At 38.9% G+C, this 20,042-nt stretch overlaps 3 protein-coding genes across 7 annotated transcripts; 1 reads left to right on the top strand and 2 right to left on the bottom strand.

Annotated features, from left to right (window-relative positions):
- Nucleotides 1-454: 454 nt before the first annotated feature.
- Nucleotides 455-3,667, bottom strand: fn3krp (fructosamine 3 kinase related protein). The gene is made up of 7 exons (XM_024272764.2): nt 3,518-3,667; nt 2,900-3,050; nt 2,224-2,375; nt 2,063-2,154; nt 1,887-1,969; nt 1,665-1,787; nt 455-1,573 (listed from the first exon to the last, which is right to left on the bottom strand). Exons 2-7 carry the CDS (start codon nt 3,038-3,040, stop codon nt 1,235-1,237), a joined length of 930 nt encoding a protein of 309 aa, XP_024128532.1. The 5' UTR covers nt 3,041-3,050; nt 3,518-3,667; the 3' UTR covers nt 455-1,234.
- On the top strand, nt 3,245-5,560 carry arl16 (ADP-ribosylation factor-like 16). Its single transcript, XM_024272765.2, has 5 exons — nt 3,245-3,409; nt 3,532-3,587; nt 3,667-3,783; nt 4,932-5,047; nt 5,172-5,560. The coding sequence occupies exons 1-5, from the start codon at nt 3,334-3,336 to the stop codon at nt 5,335-5,337; spliced, it is 531 nt and encodes a 176-aa protein (XP_024128533.1). The 5' UTR covers nt 3,245-3,333; the 3' UTR covers nt 5,338-5,560.
- Nucleotides 5,561-6,613: 1,053 nt separating this feature from the next.
- On the bottom strand, nt 6,614-16,112 carry epn3a (epsin 3a). 5 transcript variants are annotated; one of them, XM_024272756.2, is made up of 12 exons: nt 15,500-16,112; nt 13,722-14,384; nt 11,011-11,123; nt 10,706-10,726; nt 9,692-9,769; nt 9,233-9,352; nt 8,889-8,972; nt 8,671-8,797; nt 8,424-8,591; nt 8,283-8,351; nt 7,959-8,195; nt 6,619-7,881 (listed from the first exon to the last, which is right to left on the bottom strand). In XM_024272756.2, the coding sequence occupies exons 2-12, from the start codon at nt 14,257-14,259 to the stop codon at nt 7,595-7,597; spliced, it is 1,842 nt and encodes a 613-aa protein (XP_024128524.1). In that variant the 5' UTR covers nt 14,260-14,384; nt 15,500-16,112; the 3' UTR covers nt 6,619-7,594. The 5 variants fall into 5 exon arrangements, with proteins under 5 accessions (XP_024128529.1, XP_024128524.1, XP_024128525.1 ...); XM_024272757.2 differs by lacking the exon at nt 15,500-16,112 and adding an exon at nt 15,302-15,471; XM_024272759.2 differs by lacking the exon at nt 10,706-10,726 and having other exon boundaries at nt 15,500-16,111.
- Nucleotides 16,113-20,042: the final 3,930 nt, after the last annotated feature.

Genomic DNA, 20,042 nt, shown 5'->3' with positions numbered 1-20,042 from the left:
TTTAAGAAAATTATTTTAAAAAATTCAAGCTATCATTAAAAATTAATTGGTGAAATCGTGAAGAAAATAAATAACGCACTTCATACTAAAAATATCTGCATTGGTAGGATTTTCCACATATACATACATGATGTTAAGGACTAAAATAAGGTAAAGCTTTTTTATTTTTATTTCTAATGTACACATGGGCATGGAATACCATCTAAGCTAAAAATAAAATGAAAATTAAGTTTTTAAAAGTGCCTTAAGCCCTCTGATGTATGAATTGTGAAAGCATTGGTCATTTTTTAAATGTATTTATCCTTCTCAGAAACCAATGAAGACAGGTTTAGTAGCGGTCCACTGCACCATGCACCAGAGCTTTAAATGAAACTGAATGAAGCTGATTTAGTGGTAGCCTTTGAGTGAGCAATGAAACTCAGGCTTTACACTAATCCAAGATTTCAAACTTTACTTTTTACTTTTACTTCAGGTACCTTTATTCTTATTTTCCAAAAACCACAACTTCTACAAAAAGAGACTAGTAAAAAAAGATCCTAATTATTTTCAATAAATTATTGCATGGTTTATTTCTGTTTCAGTAGTAAGCATATATAACAATCCGTTGTTACTTATGCATGGATGATGAACTATACATTTGCATTACAAAGGGTGCCATTCTTTACACAGATCTGGATAGCAGCAGTATTTTTTTACTTTTGTTACATTGATTAAGATGCATAATTTTAGTTTTATCGTAAAAAATATATTTCCACTCTTTATAATTACAGCAATCTATTAAGAAACATATACCGTTCAATCTTGCAGATGAACACAAAGATCAGTTTTAATTAAAACAATTTTTTGAGGAGAAAATGATAAAGATCAAGTATGTTTGAATGTCAAAAGCTTCAATTTTACTTTGTTACCACCTGAGAAACAAAGAAAATGTGTATTTTTATGAAATGAGACAAGACACATTTTGTTGTCATTTTAAAGGAAATATAATCAAGTTTTTTTGTGTGTACTTGGCATTTTGTGGTTTGAGTTGTACTATTTTTCATAGCTTACATTTAAACTCACTTAACATAATTTAACTCATTTAACATCAATCAAACTATTCATTTCAGCTGTGATATTTAAAATACTGGAATTTTTATCTTTTATTCTCCAGATGTTTAAGCCAAACTATTAACATTTGCATTGTACTGTGCTGGGGTTAAGACTGCAAAAATATAAGCAACTGGAACAGCAGCTACTTCAGTAGATTTTTCATGATCCGCACTGAGGATCCTCTGTAGCCACCGCCAAAGTGGTTCCAGTGATTTAGATAGTGGAAGAGTTGGTAAAGCTGGTTTCTCTTTTCAAATCCTGGAGCTTGAGGAATCTTTTGATGGTAAGCAGCGTAAAACGCCTTGTTGAAGCCACCAAACATTCCAGCGATGCCGAGCTCATACTCGGAATGCCCGTAGAAAGTTGCCGGGTCAAAGATGACCGGGCCCTCCGCACACTCGGCCACATTGCCTCCCCACAGATCTCCATGGAGAAGAGCGGGAACAACCTCTATATCAGAGAAAAACTGAGGAATTTTCAGCTGTGAACAACAAACAGAATAAATGCACATTAACTGTTAGAACATTGAGGCAATTTGAGAACATTTTGCGAGAGATCAAATGCACATTTACTTGTAGATTGGCCCAAAGCTCCCTAGCTTCTCTGTCACCATAAGACTTCTCCACCATGTTCAGCTGATGCTGCAGCCTCTGCTGAGAGTAAAAAGCCACCCAGTCGCTCTGCCACTCATTTTGCTAGGAAAAAAATAAGGAAGACAAAAAAAATTGGAGTCAAAAGCACAGTTAATGCATACTTAGAAAACACAGGCTGATAGTTAATATAATATTTTCTACCTGTGGTAGGTATCCACAGCATGTAGCTACGTCAAAGCCAAATTTCTCAACAACAGCAACCTCTGATTGACCAGCTCCTTTCCCTGAATTTCATCATACACAATACGATTTTTGTGTTGACTTTGCAGATAAGGCAAGGCTGGAATTTATTGTGAAACTGCTTTAAAGTGATTTACCCACTGTCTGCTGCTCTTTTTTAAGCTTTTCCTGTAGTGTCTTGTTGTGAAGATGAAGATCTGCCAGCTGCTCTCCAAGTTGCTTTGAGTACCTGCACAGATATTTTAATTAAAGTCACAGAAATATTTCTACAGCTCATCTTTAATTAAAAATGTCTTACTTGTTGAGGCCTTTCATGTCCAGATGTTCCATTACAAACACGCATCCTCCTCTGTCCAGCTCAATCACCTTTATGGGCTTTGGGACCTTAACAGTTTCTGTCCTAAAAATAGCTTCCAAACTCGCCATCTCCCCATCAAACATCAATTTAGCCTGAAAAAGATGGGATGAAAAATGTTACTAAGCTAGAAACCAATGTAGTGACACGATTTTATTAGGGGTGTAATCGATTTAATTGATGAATCAATTTATATCACCATGACCCAACCAGATTAATCTGTTTGAGGGAAGTTGTTAATTTATCCAACATATACCAAAATGGTTTAAAAATGAAATAAATCGGTTATAACGGTAATGGAAAATACAATTTGATAGGTTTATTTTACTTAAATCTGCAGCTACAAATTGTGATAAGAATTGAATCGTTGCTAAAAATCAATTGTTACACCCCTGGCTTCTATAAAGCTTTCCAAGTTGAGGAAAAATACAAACTATTGAATTGCTGTCATTGCAAAATGTTTCTGGAAACAGCAGTCAAAGGGTGCAAATACTAGAACTAATCCCATTTAGTCATACCAGAATTAGAACACATTAAAAAAAATCCTCAAATAAGCAAATCAATTTTCAATTAAATTTAACTAAAATAACGAACATAAATGTAGCGTTATCAACAATACCTCACTCTTGTGATTAATCTTCACAAATACTCTCCCCGTGTCAGTGTCATAGCTTTGGCCCTCGCTGATACAACCACCTCCAGAATGGCCAGTCGGTTTTAGTATGCTCGTCCCCAACTCTTTCTTCAGTTTTGCTTCCATGTCTGACTTCCTAATAAAATATAAGAAAACAAATGCATTAAATATCAAAGTTCATGGAGGCGCTGCAGGACAGCTTCCTTCATGTGCGCTACATGCTAACTAACTTCTTGTTTTGGTTCCGTTCACTAAATACTAGCAAAAAAATCAACCAATCAACAACCAGATTGGATGATTGACGTGCTTTTTGTCCAATCATTGTGCTCTGAATAAGTCACGTGAGCGTCACCATGGTACATCGTGAGGCTAAAATGCGTTACCAAATGTTTCATTAGCTAGAAAAAAAATCAAAAGAAATGAGCGACGCGAATGTGTGTTTACTTCTTGGAGCGACTGGAGTCGGAAAAACTTTGCTAATTAAGCGTCTACAGAATATCCTTTAACAAAATACACAAAACAGTTAATAAAAGTTGTTTTCGATAGCTAGCATAATTAGCTTAAAGCGCTATACTGACGTGACGAATTATCAGTTTTCCTTACAGATTGATCTCCACTGTTCAGTGTTCATGGTTCCGTGGAGTTTGACTCTCTTCCTGCCACGCTTCCCACAGTATGCACAGCTAGCAGATCAAGTTGTCACGTTAAAACTGCGCAGGTTGGGCTGATCTCGACTGTTTTAATGTTTTCAGGTGGGAACCAATCTGACAGATCTGACAATGAAAAAGAAGAAGGTGACAGTCAGAGAGCTGGGAGGCTGCATGAGTCCTATATGGCCCAGTTATTTTAAAGATTGCTCTTCTCTTATAGTAAGACATTTCACAGCTTTGTTAAAGAGTGTTGTAAAATCGTAAGATTAGTTTAGAAACTGCATCAATTTTCATTTTGCATGGCTAGATTTGAACGAAATAGGAAAAAGAGGCCAACCATTTTGAACAGACAATTTGATAAAACAATATTTAACTGAATGTTGGTTTTCATCAGCTGATCAAAAGTGTGTAACCTTAGCACAAAGCAATCATGTTATGTCCTCAAAACAGAAATTAAGGGTCCAAACAAAACACTGTGGTGAACATGGCTTCATGAAGGGCATCCACATGTTCTCAGTTGGATTTAAACCAGGAGAACATGTAGGATAATCCAATTTTTCTCCTGAAAAAAAAAAGTCATTTGTCAGGTGGGCGTTGTGATTACCCCACAGATGAGGCCCCTTACAACATCTTCTTTACGTTCTCGCATAACCTGGAGCTCCATTGTTCCATTGAAGGAAAAGCACCCCAGACCATGATGGTTCCTCCTCCACTGCTCTACAAGGAGAGCATTTCAGATGAGATCTTTTTTTGTTATGCCAGTAATGTTGGAAGCCATGATTACCATCAAGGTTGCATTTTTTGTCTTTAAAAGAAGATAACTTTTTTCCACTTTTGAATGTCCCGTATGTGTTTTTGAAGCCCTTCTCTTGCAGATACCGGACAGCTCTTCAGATCCTCCGACTCAGTCTGTCATTTGACTTTTTTGTTCCATATCTCTATGGATCTTTAAAAAATATATATATATATCATTTTACTGCGTCCAACCTCAGCAGTGATGGCATGTTGTAAGAGGCATTGCTGATGCAGCTCAACAATCCTGGGACCTTCAAAGAAATTCAGCTTTTTTGCCTTTGCCAACAGAAGACCTTGACAGGACGATAACTTATTGGAAAATACCTGTGAATGCGAATTGTGTTACAAACTCTGGCTTTTAAAGGCTTTGTTCTTAAACTTTTGATCAGCTGATGAACACTCTTTTTCATTTAAATTGTTATTTTCAATAAATTGACAACAACAACATTTGTTTTCTTGTTCCTCTTTCTTATTTTTGCACTTTGAAGCACTATTTAGAACCTTGTTAGAGTTAATTCTTGCATTTTCTTGGTGGTCTGAAGATCTTTTTAATTTTTGCTCCTTTTTTTTAGTTTATGGTGGATTCAGCCAATATTGCACAGGTATCTTCCTCTTGTATCCAGCTACTCTCTGTGCTCTCAGCTAAACCTCTCTGTAACGCTTCAGTGCTTATTCTCTTCAACAAGAGGTACGACTCCATCAATCCCTACAAAAGACCTTTTAAATAATGTGTCTAAGATGCTCACTTTTTTCCCACTTAATTTCCCAAAAGTGTTTGTCTGCATGATTTAGTGTCTTTGCATTCATTTCAGGGACGTACCTTGCATTATGAGCCCTACTGAGATGAAATCGCTGTTTAGGATGGACGACATCACTGCATCAGCGACACAGCCCGTCTCTGTGCTGGAGCTCAGCGCTCGCTCTGGACAGGGACTGCAGGAGGTGTTGAGCTGGCTGGAGTCCATCGCTGTCAAGTGATTTCCGATTGTGTGTTTACGGTGGTGCCCAAAAATTTTACCAACAGCAAAGTCTGTGTATTCAACCCAAAAATGGGTAACTCTTGGGTAGTAAAAAAAAAAAAAATATGCACAGTAGATGACAAGCAATAAACGGTGATTTGTATTTGATGTCCAAGCAAAAGGGAGGTCATGAAAAAGTTAAAATGAGAAGTACATACTAAGTAATAATAGACTGAATGGAACCATGTAGTCATTTTCTGGCCTGTTTGATATTTATCAGTAGCTTCTTACCAGGAGTTACAGGAAAAAGATCTACACACTCAGCAACAAGCATCAATCATTTCTACAGGGATGTTTTATCCTAAAATACTCTCCTACATAAGAAAAAATTTGCCAAGATCTTGCAGAAAGTGTCTGGTTTAAAACCACAGCAAATTGATCTCACTCGCAGTGATTAGTTTAAATCAGTATGAACTCTTTTGGAGTTACAAAGCTTCTTAGAAATTGGCCTTTTTTATTCACCAACAGTTTTTTGAGGTTTCTGATACATTGTAATTAAAACACCAGACAAATGAAGGGAGCTTTACAAGGAAAAATGACAAACTGGACAAAAATAACCCTAATTCTGCCTCTCCACTTTCTCTTTATAAGCTGATTTTTAATTGGCATTAAGATAAGGTTAGACAAAACATTTTGGACTTTTTTTTAATGTTATTTATGTAACATTTAAGAATATATATGTTTGTATTATATCTGCATTATTGCTTCTGTAACTTATTTCCTATGGAATATGACATCCAAATATATTAACACAAGTTTTAAAAACTATTTGTACTCATTGAAATAGTTTAATTCAGTTGTTTAAACTAAATTGCTATTTAAGTTATGACTTTATTGTAGAAAAAGTTTTAAAACTTAGTGTTTTTACAAAGTGGGAAAAAAAAGCAATGTGGAAAAAGATGCATTATTTTTTTCTACAAGACAACAAAAATAATTTGAAGATTTTGGATAATTCACCATTATTCCCCATCATTTTTGTGTTACATTTTTCTTGCTTAGCCACTAATAAGGGGTTTTCCTTGAAAACAGAAACTAAGAAAATGTCAACAAAGCTTGGAATAAAGGAAAAGTGATGATTTCAGCACATACTAAATTAATAAGTAAAATTTAAACATAAGTGGAAAAGGATTTTGGATTTAAATGTTGCTAAAATACTTAATTGACCATTTATTTATTTATTTTTTAAACCTTTGCTCAAATGTTCAAAACCCTGAGATGAGCCATGAAATAATGTATTTGGTTTTTGCATTCTAGCACTTTATTGCAATAAAGATCATTGTTCCACCACATTATAAGGGCACACAGAAACAAAGGCAGGACTTCCTCATAAAAGCTGTTAATAAATCAGTTTAGATGCCTCTGGGCTGTTGGTTTAAAGAAAACAAGAGCTGAGTTGAACTCTCTTAATGAATTCACATCAATCAAGAGAGTGCCAAATAATGTAAATGCAATAAAGAAAGTGAAAAGGTGTTCATTTTACTTTGTTTGGATACTTATATGACCTTTTTGTTTGACAATGATCAAACAAAGTGTAGTGACTGATTTTTGCCACCAGGAGGCATCAAAACAAAATTACAAACTCAGTGTTCATTTGGATGTATGCCTGAATGAAAGTGTTTTATTCTGAAAAACTATCTTAAGCAAAGGTAATGAGGGAAAAAAGGCAAATTTAGTGAACAGATCTACTACTGCATATGATGCGATGCTTGTGACAGAAACTCGCATTAGAACATTCTCAAATGCTGCCTTGCATCCTTAGGAATCCTGAAACTTTATCAAAGCTCCAAACACTTTGTTTTTCTTCATTAGAGTAATACTACATGTCAAGGAATCACCATTCCACCAGTGATTTTCACCAGTCATCAGGACTTGTCCATAAAAGCTGAAAATAGCAAATTGAGTTGAGGCACTGAAAAAGTCTCTTAAGCAACTCTTTCAAATGATCCAAAAAGTGTATATACTGTTTGACATCTAAGTTTGTTTGCAACAAAATATTATAAAAATGTGCTTTTTTTGGAGTTTGTAATTGAAGTCCAGGATAGATGACTGACTATAAAGAAGTTCTGGTAAAGAACCGTCTTCTATAGCTCGTATTGGAAAGCTGAACCAGTTTGCATCAATCTAATGGTTAATGAACTTTACAACCATATCAAAACAGCAAGTGTAGGCTTTTTAGACAAGTCCTTTGAGCTGTGATTTGGTCTGCATTACGGATGTTAATCCAAGAAAGGGTTCTGAGTGCTCTGTGCAGCTTGAGGTCCCTGAGGATTGGGTGAGGAGAAGGGCAACAGGGGTTCAGGGAGGGTCCTTGGCATAAACGGACTGGCTTGGGTTGGGTGAGTGAACGATGAAGGCATGAGCGGACCTTGATCGCTTAAAGGCAGAGGCAGGGAGGCGCTGTATGAAAGAGATGGGGCAGTGGGGGCTGCTGGCGTGGAACCAATCCCCATCTGATTCAGAGACAGCTTTGGCGGTTCGGCTTGGAATGGATTGTTGGCTGGAGCTAAAGAAGAAAAAAGTTTGTTTACGTTTTAGTTAGTGATTTCTAAACCTATGTAGTGCATAAAATGTTAGCCATACCTGGCAAAAAGGGGTTACTGAGCATAGCCGTGGAGTTTGGTGGAATCAGATTGTCCAGGTCTACCAAGGGGGCTGCAGAGGGGCCCAGGAATTGCTCGGGTGTGTGGCATTTGCGAGGGGCGGGGTCACCCAGGCTTTCTCCAAGACGAGACAAATCAAAAAGCTCCGGGCTTCCTTCCCCTCGATCGTTTACACCGAAGTCACCGCCATCCATTGCTTTATCGAATAAATCGCCGTCTAACAAAGGAAGGAGATAGCATCGCAGAAATAAAGAGATGAACAAAACACGACAGAAGTTTAGTCAAATAAACTCCTGTATTGTACCTGAGGGGCTTGCACTTCGAGGACGATGCTCCTTCACTGATCCCTTTCGTACTTTTGCATCAAGTGGGGCTAAAAAAATGGATCAATATATTTTATTGCTGCAAAAAAAAAACCTGTATGAGAATATGCACGTGCACTCACAGGCAGGATTTGCAGGCATATCCCAACTTTTGCTTGAGATGCTCGGTTTAGAGACACTGCTCTGTGGTGTTTCCCATGGTTTGGATGGAGGCTCCCATGGCGGTGGAGGGCTGTAGGAAGGTGGTGGTGCCATCCATGGAGAGTCTGGTCGAGGGTCGCTGGGGCCATCTTTTGTTAACAAATAGACAAAAGTTAACCGCCATGTCCAAGTCTTGTTTGGATTGCGGTGGATTCATTTGAAGTGCACCTAGAGCGTCCCAGAGGACTCCTCCCCTTGCGCTGGCACCTGCTTGTGAAGTGTTCTTCCACTTGTAGTCACTGGGAGGAGGATCTGCCGGCTGCCCAAAAACATCTACCAGGTCCATGAAGGCCGACTGATCACACAAAAATACAATTTAAAAAATGAATAAAACATATCTTTTTAAATGATCTTTCATTCATAACCCCCGTGAGAAGATTTCATACCCCCCCTTTTGATTCCAGGTCACGCTTGCTCTCCTCCAAAGCCTTCTGGAGCCTCAGCTCATCTTCTCGGCGGCTGAGCTGCTCCTGTGAACACACAGACACATGGTTGCCTTTCAGCTCCACAGCTCCTGGCAAAATTCACATATTGCCACATCATGTTATATGTATGACTCAGCTACAGCACAGCTTGTATTTTTCCAAAGGCATCGTACACCCTGCTGGTACAAACTAGAAAGTTCTGAAAAGGGGAGGAGAGCACCACTGACCATTGTGCTGGTCAGGAGGAAAGAATATCTAACTTTTAGCTGCTCAGAATACACGAGGGATGCACAAAAAGCTCCTACCTGCTGGTGTTCCTCCTTGCTCAGGCTCATGGCTAATTGGAGCTGGGTGTCCTCATCCAGGTCTGGGGAGACTTGGGGTGCACGTTGGACTGGCTGAGAGGCTGGTGGACGTTGCACCGACTGAGAGGATGTTAAAAGGAAAGGGAATGAGATGAGAATTGAGGCTTGAAAACTGTAGATGTACACTACATGCAATAATACCAGTTAGAGTGAAGCCTTTCGGCATCAGGTGTGTGCATCCAACAAAAAAAAAAAAGAGGAAATTAATTTTGGATCATAGCGGAGGGGTTAAAGTCACAGCTGTCCTTCTCCGCTCAAAAATTATTGTCATATTAGTTTATTGGAAAATGTGAGTCCCTTGTGCAGTTTTTTTTTCAGAGAAGGAAAGCTCCAAAAACGCTCAGGCCGAAGGGAAAAGGTGCAAAGAAAAAATCTGCCCTGGTTCGAGCATGTGTCTACCTTATTGGCATCTTTCTGGCTGAGAGTCAAAGCCATCTCAAGTTGAGTCTGTTCATCCATTTGAACTGCGGGAGGATGCTGGAGTCAAGTAGCACGAGTTAGGAGGAAGGCTAATAAAAGCATGCTCAATTTCGATTAAGCAATTGCCCAAGAAATCTCTACAACAAACTGATCAGAAAATAGATCAAATTAATGATGGTGATTCATACGATTTCAGGACAGGAAAGTGCTTTGCCCTTTAGTGCTTTCCTGCAGAGGCTGAGGAGACATCTCAAGCAGACTGGGAATTTTTTTTTTTTAGGATCAATGCACATTTCCTGCTTGGCTTCTGTCCCTTCCATCTCAGCTTCCTCATGTTTCACGTCACGTGAACTGACTGGCCAAATGCTTTCATGCATCACATCAATTTCCAGTTAGCAGTTAAGAGAATTGATGGCACAGGGGAAACAGGGAGGGGCACAAAATTCTAAAATTAAAAAGGCCAATTAGCCAAAATATTTGTATAATTCAGGCTTTAAAAGACTTTGTAATTCTTTGACATTTGAATTGTTCCTCTGTTATGGCTTTGCACCAGCAGATGAAGCATATTTCTGCAGCTGCTGCCCCCTACAGTTAAAGAACAGAATTGACACTTCTTATGACGCAATTATTTTTCATTTAAATTATTTTTTATGTACATTATAATTTGTTTAATAGGATAATATATTTTTTATGAATATGGTTCTCTCTATAAAAGTGATGAAGCTTGAAATAAGACAAAAAGTTTTTTTTAACCCTTTAGCAACGGAGCTTTAGCGATTTTGACTTACTGTAGCCTTTCAACCAATGTAATTCTGGCATATTCTGAAGTGGTGAAAAGCAGCTTTGTGCAGCTTTTCACCACTTCAGAACGGTTGAAAAGTTGCAACACATCGAAGAGAGTGTTTTATTTCGGTGTCGCCGGCGACATCTCCAATGTTAAAGGGTTAAAGAAAGAATAGAAAAAATATGAAGAAACAAACTTTTAATACCCACCTGTCTTGGTTCTTCAGGCAACTAAAATATGCAAAATCAGAACAAAAAATGAAAAGCTGCAAAGATTAGGTGTAAATTATGTTTTTCTATCGACAAAAATGTCTCCCTTCTCAAACAGTTTTCATGTTGCAATCCCACTCAACACTCACTAAAACCATGTCATAAAGCCATAAAACTTTTGACATCCTATTTGTCTTTTTCTTTTAAGACATTATGCATTGCAGATCTGACACTTTTTGAATTTTTCATAAAGGGATACTGGCTGTGGCAGCAAACCTTGAAGTGTGTGTTCCTTTTAGAGGTACCTTTTTACTGTCTTGCTGGCTCAAAGCGATGGCCAGCTGCAGCTGCCGCTCCTCTTCCACAGTGCTTGTTGGAAGAGCTTGTTCCAGGTCTGGGGGCAGACGAGACGGGAGGGCTGCAAAGAACCAGAGAAGAATGAAAATCAAGGAGAAGAGGAAATCATTTGAGAGGGGCTGAGGTTGGCGCTGATTTTGCATGTTAATTCTGTACTGCTCGTTGTTCGTGGCATTTGCTGGCATGGCTCGCCCCGTCCGCCTATCTCTGCCTTCAGCGAGAACAATGGGGCGGCTGTGTGGGGACGCTCATTCGGGGGGGAGACTGGCATTGGATCGGGGCCCACCTTGCCTTGTTAACCCAAAATCATTCAGGATGGGGAGGTTGGCTGCAGATATTTCTCCTATTTGTGGAGGTGGCACAGTGAGTGCCAAGCTGGGGGGTCACAGGGTTGAAGCGAAGGCAGTCAGAAACAAATCACTTCCAGTGTGCTGCCCCTCGCCAGCCTCTTGCCTCAGCTGAATCTTTTGCTGGTAATTAGCTGCAGCCAACATCCCATCTCCCCCCACATCCGTAAGCATTTTGATCAAACTGTGCACAATATTCATATAAAATCTCACTCAAGTGTAATAACAAATTCTCCTACAGCTGCTCTTAAGTTTTGAGTTAAGTAAAAAGCCTTAAGGAATCCCAAAGTGAATATTCCTGTTGAACCCTTCTCTGGACACGTTTGAGGACGTCTCACTTTTCTATCACATAGAGGGGATAAAACCAAAGGTTTCCCTGATTTTAATGACATTTAATACCTAAATAGAGGTTTTTTTAAAGAGTAAAGTTGCACCAAGTTGCCAAAAAGTCATTATTGTGTTCTATAGCATATTTGATCAAGTAACTTCCTCTTTTCAAGACTTTTACTTTATGTATGAAGCAAGGAGGCCTGACCTGTACAGTACTCCAAATTGAAAAGGATTCTAAAAGACCCACCCTGATGAAAATTGTGTTTTTGGTAGTTTTAGCATATGTCCTTGTAGCATTTTTTTCTAATAATAGGGGACATTAATTAAGAAACTAAGGCCCAATCCAAATTCTGCCCTCTGCAAGTGTGGGATATATATATATATTTTTTATTTCACTCTCCAAGCGGAGGGATACAAAGTCCTCTGTCGTGAGGGTAAACAGCGTCGCGCTGAGAAGTGCTTTTCTTCCTTGGGTGCGCTCTGAACCAGACGTTTACATTTAAATGTAAGTAATGACTTTTGGTTGAAGCATGACCTTTTAAAGTTATAAAACCGCTGTCGTTATGTACATTCAAGCACTGGATCTCCGCACTAAAGCTAGCAGACCGGCACATTGGTGACATCATCAAACGAAAGTGACGCCCGAAATATGAGAGACTATTTTGTCATAACTCTCCATTTGGAGGGTCAAATCAAGGGGAAGGGAAGAATTCGGATTGGGCCTAAGAATAAAACTGAGTATTTCTTAATTTCTTAAGTGTTGTGAATCGTATTTGTTACGTAAATGATGCATCCACTTGTAGATGACTAGATCCATGCACGTCTTTGTTTACCGAGATTGAGCCGACATCTGGGCATAATTGTACAGCTCCAAAATTCTTCACCAATTTTACTTTGTTAGGTTTATCCGAGCTAATGGTTCCGCCCACATTTCAGAGAAGAACTTCTAATAAAACTGTCTTAGAAAATGACAGGTTTTTGATTTAACTTAAAAAAAAAAAATAGTAACATAATTAAAAGACCACTTCAAACCCTTTTAAATAAATCAAAAGATGATTGAAGTGAATCTTTCATCTTTCGTGTTCAGTGGGGGCAGGGCTAAAGAGGGAAAGACCAACTGAAATCGGTACAAACAGGGCACGTTTTTACCATTTCGTGGCATCTGCCATTCCTGCTTATGAAACATAAAAGAGGTGCTATATTAAAGTCAAACCGCAATTTAACAAAAGCATGGTTCACACAAATGCTGACGTTGATGCTAAAAACCAGACTTTCCACATTCTTGCTGCGGGTTACTGTTCATACACATGATTACTTCCTTGGAGATGATTAGACACTAATTAATGCCAAAAAAAAATCCTTCTCTGGAAATACATCTAAAGCAGATGAAAGACAACAAAACTTTTAAACTAAAAAAGTGTGTCTGAAGCAAAGGCATGTATCAAACACATTTGATCATTAGTGGGTAAAATCTAAAGTATCTCTAGTAAAGTATCTCTAAAAAGGAAAGACTTTCCCATCACCTGAAGTTACCCAACCAGATTCACTGCATGAGAAGTCACCGATAGTTTTGTACTTAATTAATATTTAAGAAGGTTAGACACATGGAGGGGCCTCTGTCTTCTGTGAGATCACTTCAGCTGACAGGATTGCTCAGAGTGGAAAGAATGCAGCAAGAGCGTCAGAGGAGAGCCAAACGTACATTTTCTAGGCCCAAGCACAAAAGACGAGTCACTAATAATAACAATCTGAAGTATGATTGTACAAAAGTGCTACCGGTCTTTAAATAGCAAGCAGATGACATAATAGAAAGATCACAGGTAAAATCTGGCTGATCAGGCTGAGCGGAAAATAGAAAAGTCCCTAATGGATTATCTAAATTGGGATTTTTTTTTTTTTCCTGATAGTTGTGGCAGTTTAAATTGAAATTCAACAATTATTGCTTCCAATTTTTGAACCAAGATGACATCACGTTTGCTTACATGGGTAGGATGGTGGCAAATCGGAATTAAAAGTTGGGCTGGGCAGGGGGGCATCCAAGGGGCAGGACAGCCCCGCCAAGCGCGACTTGGCCTTCAAAGAATGAGATCGCTCCTTCTTCAGCTTCTCTTCATCCTTCAGCAGAGACACCAACCGCTTCGCCTTCTCCCTGACAGTGGCGCCCTGGTCGTGTCCGTCTCGATCTATGTACTGGAAGTCCTTCAGTGTCTGAATGGTGTGTATGTTGTCTTTGCAGGCTTTGACCACACGCTCAGAGCCTGTTTTCACCAAATGCTCCAGCAGCGTCAGGGCCTTGTGGACGTGGCGCCAGTTTTTGCCGTGATCGTTGAGCCTCTTCCAGATTATTCCCATGACGTCGGTGAAGGCCACCACGTTGAAGGTCAGGTCTGAGATTTCCGTCATGAGAGGGACGGATGGTCCCCAGGGGTCATTGGAAGTGGCCTCTCGGACCTTTTTCTCAGCGTCCGTGTAGTTGTTGACCATGTTTTTCATTTGGCGGCGGATCGATGAGGTCTGCATGATGGCGGTGGGGTTTCACGCACAGCACAGGTAAAGAGACGGCAGGTCAAGTCACTGCTTTTGGAGAAGATGAGCCGTTCAAGTCGTAAAAAACGATTTCCAACTTCAGTTCACAATATGTGGTCCTGTTGGAGACAAACACAAATAAAGACAAATAAAGGACATTACTTTTCAACTCCTGATCCTTAGACGACTTTGTAAAGATGATAAAACAGTTTAAGCTTCCATTTTATGAACATAGAAAGCAGAACCGTGAATAAACACTGACCAGATTTTGACTTTTCCCCTCAAATATTTGTTTTAGACCTCATGTGACCGCATCTGTTTGACTTTGAAGTGCTGTCAGGTACAGCAGGGGCATTTTAAAACTCCAAAAATCTTACAGAAGCTCTGAACAAGAAAGGAATGAACAGCTGAATCCCATTTATGTTTATTTTAGGAATCCCTGGGAAGGTTTGTGACTTTGCCTTGACTGTTGAACTGTTTTGTCTACATGATAAATTTGGTGGATCTGGATAAAAGAAACCACAAAAAAAATGTTTCTCAACCTTTTGGTCCATAGATGACCATCAAACTATAAGAAAACAAGACTCATTTGGAGTTTTTGGTCACAATTGGAGCACTAAAAGTGAGTGTGATCCCTCTAAAACTTCGTTTAGATGCTGTAAATTTCCCTCTCCAGAACATCTCAAATCAGAGCACTGCTTGAACAGTGATCAGAGCTATTAGGTGACAGTTAATCACTTTCTCTGATCAGATTCCAGTCAGGGCGCCTCCATTGCTGAGCCTATAGGAGAACAGTTTGTTGTGCATTTGTTGCTTTGATATTGACTTCCGTTCTTCAAAAGCATTACATAATAGCTCTCAAACACATTCCCATGCGTAAATTTGACTTTCCATAAGAGTTTATCGTAAAGTTAATGAAGGAATAAAGTCCTCTGGGGCACATTCTCCTTCAGGCGCAGTTGGAGGACATTCTTTTATAGTCTCGGTTCTTAGAAATAGATTTTTAAACACCAAAAATCAAACTTTTTTGTCTCACATTGGCTGCTTTTAAATGGGTTGGCGCGTCCTTTCTGTCCCCAAACAGGACTGGTTCCGCGACTGCGTCGTCGAGGTGAAAGACTGACGGTGACTCAGCGATGTTTTCCCCCGACTTTAAAAGTTCAAACCTCGAACAAACTCGGATAAAGTACACCGTGTAAACGAAGCGTCTGAATGCCTCCACTTTTCCTCTTACCTTCATGCCATAGCGCGTCAGCAGGGTCCCGACTTGGGGAGGAATTGGGTGGGAAAGGACACGTCCCCGCCTCTCCGCATATCCCGTCGGAGAGAGGAGTAGGAGGAGGAAGAACAGGAGAGCTGGGGGGTCTGAAAGCTGTGAAAGGAGTCGAGAAATGCTGATCTGTCACCAAACTTCGACTGTTTACAAATCCACAGATCTGTAAAGCAGAGAAACGCAGCCCGCATATGGCACAGCCGTGCGCGCAGACACGCACACAGTGAAAAATGGATGGAGTTGGGAGGAGGAGGAGGGGGAGGAGAGAGAGAAAAACCTGCTCGGTGCGGTATGCGGAGTCAGACTTAACTCCTTCACTGCTGTGCTCGATAGAAACTCCAACAGTGGAGGGGCCACCGCCAGAATGAAGCTGTGCCAAATGCGTAAATTTGGAGACGCGCGCGCTTCCGCCCCATAGGGTAAAGGCAGGAAACTGTCTTTAAATATCAAACCCTATAGCAAAAGATGAAGAAAAATGTTTTGGAGTTCAAACTCCAGCACTCATCTGTATTTGCTGCATCATTCAAGGAAGTATAAGAGAAAAACACCCACAAAAAGAAAAAAAATCACCAGCCATTTCCTTTCTAGCAGCCCTTTTCTCTTTTATTTATTCATGCTCTCTAATGGAATGCTAGGAAGTGCCCTCCTTCTGCATTATGTATGCATCCATATAAGTAAATATCTTTATTTTGATCTGTTTTGGCTCACTAAAGATCTCAAGATCACATGAAAAACAGTTTTTTTAATGAATCTCTTACTGAGAGAAAAGCAGCAGGAGAGATAAGTGAAACAGACTGAGCTGGATTTACAGGTAATACCAGCTCCACCTTAAAACAACATCTTGGAAGCAACATAGATGTTTAAGACACAAACTCTTCACAGCCTTCAGGACACCTATCGCACACAAAAAGTCAGTTTTCGGTCCTCCCAGGGATCATCCTCATCTTGCATCTCTCCATTTCCATTTGTTCCCTCTCCTCTCTGTTTTGGCACCCTCTGTCTTTATTTCTTGTCAAAACAGATGCCTCAACATTTTTTTTGTTTCCCAACAAAAGCGTGGTGAGGTCAGTGCGCGGAGGGCATGCAGGCAAGAACGGTGGAGGGGAGGGGTTTGGTGGCGTCACGCAGGGGGCGGGGCCTTACTCTGTGCTTGCAGTCATGCTGCTCCTCCTGAAGAGGCACGCGGAGCTCCTGTCATTATGCTGAGACTCATTAGAATTTAGTGGAGAAGGAAGGCGATCGTTTTCATGGAAGACAGATAAAGTTATTTTCATATATATAGCATACATTTAATATTCATTTTAAATAAAAATATTAAATTAGTGGTCAATATTGCTACAAAAACTAATACATTAATATCAGTAATCATCCAAGGACATTATTGTTAGATTGTTGCCCTCTGCTGGTCAAGAGGATTAAATGTGTTTGGTTTTATTTTTTTGACATTATCTGTTTATTCAACCTTTATTTTACCAGGAAGTTCCTGGAAATAAAAAAATATATTTTTTCTAGATAGACTTGGCCAACAGACAAACATAAAAACATGAAAATAAAACGAATTTAAGGGAGATGTGTTCCTGCAGTCACCTAGATTTCTATTCCATGTCGGGAGCAAGAGTGGTAAAGGCAGTTTTCCCAAACTCTGATCCTGGGAAGTATAAGGATAAGCCAGGAGGAGCGGGAGTTATATCCACTGTTAGCTAGAGACAGGAGACGGCATAAGTATGAGGGCAGTTTTCCCAGAGTGGCCTTGTAGATGACATATAACCCGTGTCTTTATTTGAGGTTGAGTGACGGCCATGAAAGCAGAGTACAGTTCACAGTAGGCAGATATAGGTGATAAAGCGAAGGGCACTGTGAAAAACTGAGTCAATGGATGACTGAAGAGGCAATTAAAATACAAAACGTCCCCATCATCCAGAACTGGGAAGAAGGTGGTCTGAACAAGTCTTTTTTTTTAACAGTATAGGGTTTGCTATACTGTAATAAAAGCACAGCAGCAATGCCTTCAATTTTCTTCAGCAGATGTTCAATGTGAGATGTAAAGAACATCAATCATACAGCCAGATATTTATAAGAAGAGAGTTTTCAATTGTCACTCCTTCCAGAATGTGAATACTAATCTATAATACATTTAGTGAATGGACTCCGGAGAAGGTCATATTTAGTCTTTATGCATTCAGGTCAAAGCTTTAGCTGATGGAGAAAAAATAAAATAGCAGGTAAAGCAGTTGTGTAGATGATAGTATCATCTGCATATGGACGGAACTAACATTTGGCAATTGACTACCGAGGTTGATTATAAAATAGTGAAAAGCATAGGGACCAAAATCGACCCTTGTGGAACTCCTCTGCTAACGTTCAAGAAGTCAAATTTCACACTGTCTACAAACACATATTGGGCTTTCTCTGAAAGATAGTCCCCTGTACCACTCAATTGCATAATTACCCAAACCATTGTTACGTAGTCTGTGAAGTAGTAACTGATGATCAGCAGAGTCAAACACAATGCAGTTTTCGATTCAGGTGTGTTCTTGGAAAACAGGATCTGCAAATTGTCTCTAAACTTTAGTATCTTGGTGTGACACTTAGTTCTACACTGAGTTTTAAAAGCCACATTAAAAGAATATCTTGAATAATTTTAAGCAAGTAAGACCATTTATAACACACACTGCAGCTAGAATATTTTTTACATTCAAAGATCCTGTTTAACATGTTGGTCGCTTGCAAATGTAACTACCTGTAAAATCATTCAATTGCTCTACAAGACATCCCTGAAGGTCTGTGATAAAAAAATAAATAAAAAGTCATTTAACACTTGTAACATTTTAGGTAAATATTGAGTTTATATTGAGTTTTGAGAATTTTTTTCTATTTTAAATCTGAATGTTTGATATGCAAAGTGCTTCATGGACTTACTTGCCCCTCCTTCCATGCCTGACTTTCTTAAGAAAAGAGCTCACAGTGGTCTGAGGACCAGAGCCTCTTCTAGAAGGGACTGTGATTGGTTCCACACAGGAGAACTGCACTCGAACAAAACTGTCTGTGAAGACCAGTAAAATCTGAAACAGTCTTCCACTCCCTGTAAGAGAATGTCCCACCTTACAAACATTCAAAATTTGCCTTAAGCATTTGTTGAAAACCAACCAGTTGTGTAATCATTGAGTTTTAGGCTTCTACGGTTACACTGTCCTGTGATGTGTTTTTCTTGTGATTTTATTCTCATTTTAATCATTTCTTTTCTGTGATAAGGTTCTATTGTGACTTTGTATACTGATCTTAACCTTTTGCTGTTATCCTGTCTTGTGACGTGCTTTCCCAGGATGTGACCGTGTGTGTGAGAGAGATAATGTTCTGTCCTTTCCTGGTATCTCTATGTACCTTCCAAGCGACTATATGTAAATTAGTATTGTTGCTATAATCTGGTACATTTACATCTATGACTGAATAAATGTTCATCGATGTACATATTCCATTTAACAAAAAAACTAAAAAAAAAAACTATCCAAGGCATTTGTATCATCTGTTTTTAAGATCCCACAGGCCTGTTGTATCCTTTAACAGTGACCCTTAGCAAAATGTACTGTACTTCAAGTATCCAGATATTTGTGCACGATTGATTTTTTTCCTCTCTTTTTTTTTCTTCAATTATGATAAAAAACTAAAAATGTCCTTATTTTCCTTATTTAATGGGACAAATAATATTAAATATTATTATTATCACAGTATTATTATGTTTAGGTACCTTACTAACGGTGTGTATGGTAACATTGAGGATTGAAATACCTAAAAAATCTAGTGAGCATTGTGGGTCTGAAGCAGATATTTAAACTGATGGAGATTAATTCCATTAAGAGAAGCAGGCAGGACGTCAGCGCTGGATTATTACGTTCCTTCTTGTAAAAGATGGAGCATTTGGAAGGAGACATATTAATATGTCTCTTACAAAAGAAGACAGCTCTGAATGAGAACAAAACGAGTCCTGCCCACACAACAACACTTGGCTTCTGTGTGTTTTTTCATCCTCATACTGTTGGATTTTAATCTATGAAAAACATTTTAAAATACAGCAAAAGACCAAAATTGATTGGGTTCAAAGCACAAATGAGAACATTTCTAACATTTTTGCAAACTATCTTAAGTCAGTCTGTTAGAGAAGTTTATGTTTAACACAGAGGACTTAACATTTGACCTCCTCCTTTTGTTTAATGTATAAGGTTAGCAAGTTATGGTGCTGGTTGAGGCTGGCACTTCAAAAATTCTTCACCTATGAAGAACTTACTCTCTCGAACCCCCCCTGCAACTTTTTGCTGCAAATATCAATGGCATCATAAGTCAATTTGCTCAAGTTAAAAGTATATCTCTTCAAAAACATTTATTATTCTTTTTATTAAAGAATAATTTAAAAAAAACATAGACAACCTTCTAAATAATAAGTCTTTATTAACATTTTTTTAAATACGATACAAAAAATAGACTTATTTGCCTGTAAAAAAATAATTAG

This window comes from Oryzias melastigma, linkage group LG8 (genome assembly GCF_002922805.2).
Source record: "Oryzias melastigma strain HK-1 linkage group LG8, ASM292280v2, whole genome shotgun sequence".
NCBI classification, from domain to species: Eukaryota; Metazoa; Chordata; class Actinopteri; order Beloniformes; family Adrianichthyidae; genus Oryzias; species Oryzias melastigma.
The sequence above is the reverse complement of the archived record's forward strand: the minus strand, read 5'-3'. Positions and strand labels throughout refer to the sequence as shown.

Bases quoted from the DNA above. Each gene is read 5' to 3' on its own strand.
- fn3krp (XM_024272764.2), bottom strand. From the start codon at position 3,040: ATGGAAGCAAAACTGAAGAAAGAGTTGGGGACGAGCATACTAAAACCG. The intron at 1,970-2,062 runs GTAAATCACTTT...GATGAAATTCAG, and splicing joins AAAAGAGCAGCAGACAGTGG to GGAAAGGAGCTGGTCAATCA. The intron at 1,788-1,886 runs GTAGAAAATATT...TTTTTTTCCTAG, and splicing joins GCTGTGGATACCTACCACAG to CAAAATGAGTGGCAGAGCGA.
- arl16 (XM_024272765.2), top strand. From the start codon at position 3,334: ATGAGCGACGCGAATGTGTGTTTACTTCTTGGAGCGACTGGAGTCGGA. The intron at 3,784-4,931 runs GTAAGACATTTC...CCTTTTTTTTAG, and splicing joins AAGATTGCTCTTCTCTTATA to TTTATGGTGGATTCAGCCAA. The intron at 5,048-5,171 runs GTACGACTCCAT...CATTCATTTCAG, and splicing joins CTTATTCTCTTCAACAAGAG to GGACGTACCTTGCATTATGA.
- epn3a (XM_024272756.2), bottom strand. From the start codon at position 14,259: ATGCAGACCTCATCGATCCGCCGCCAAATGAAAAACATGGTCAACAAC. The intron at 8,798-8,888 runs GTATGAAATCTT...TTGTGTGATCAG, and splicing joins ACCTGGAATCAAAAGGGGGG to TCGGCCTTCATGGACCTGGT. The intron at 8,592-8,670 runs GTGCACTTCAAA...TGTTAACAAAAG, and splicing joins AGTCCTCTGGGACGCTCTAG to ATGGCCCCAGCGACCCTCGA.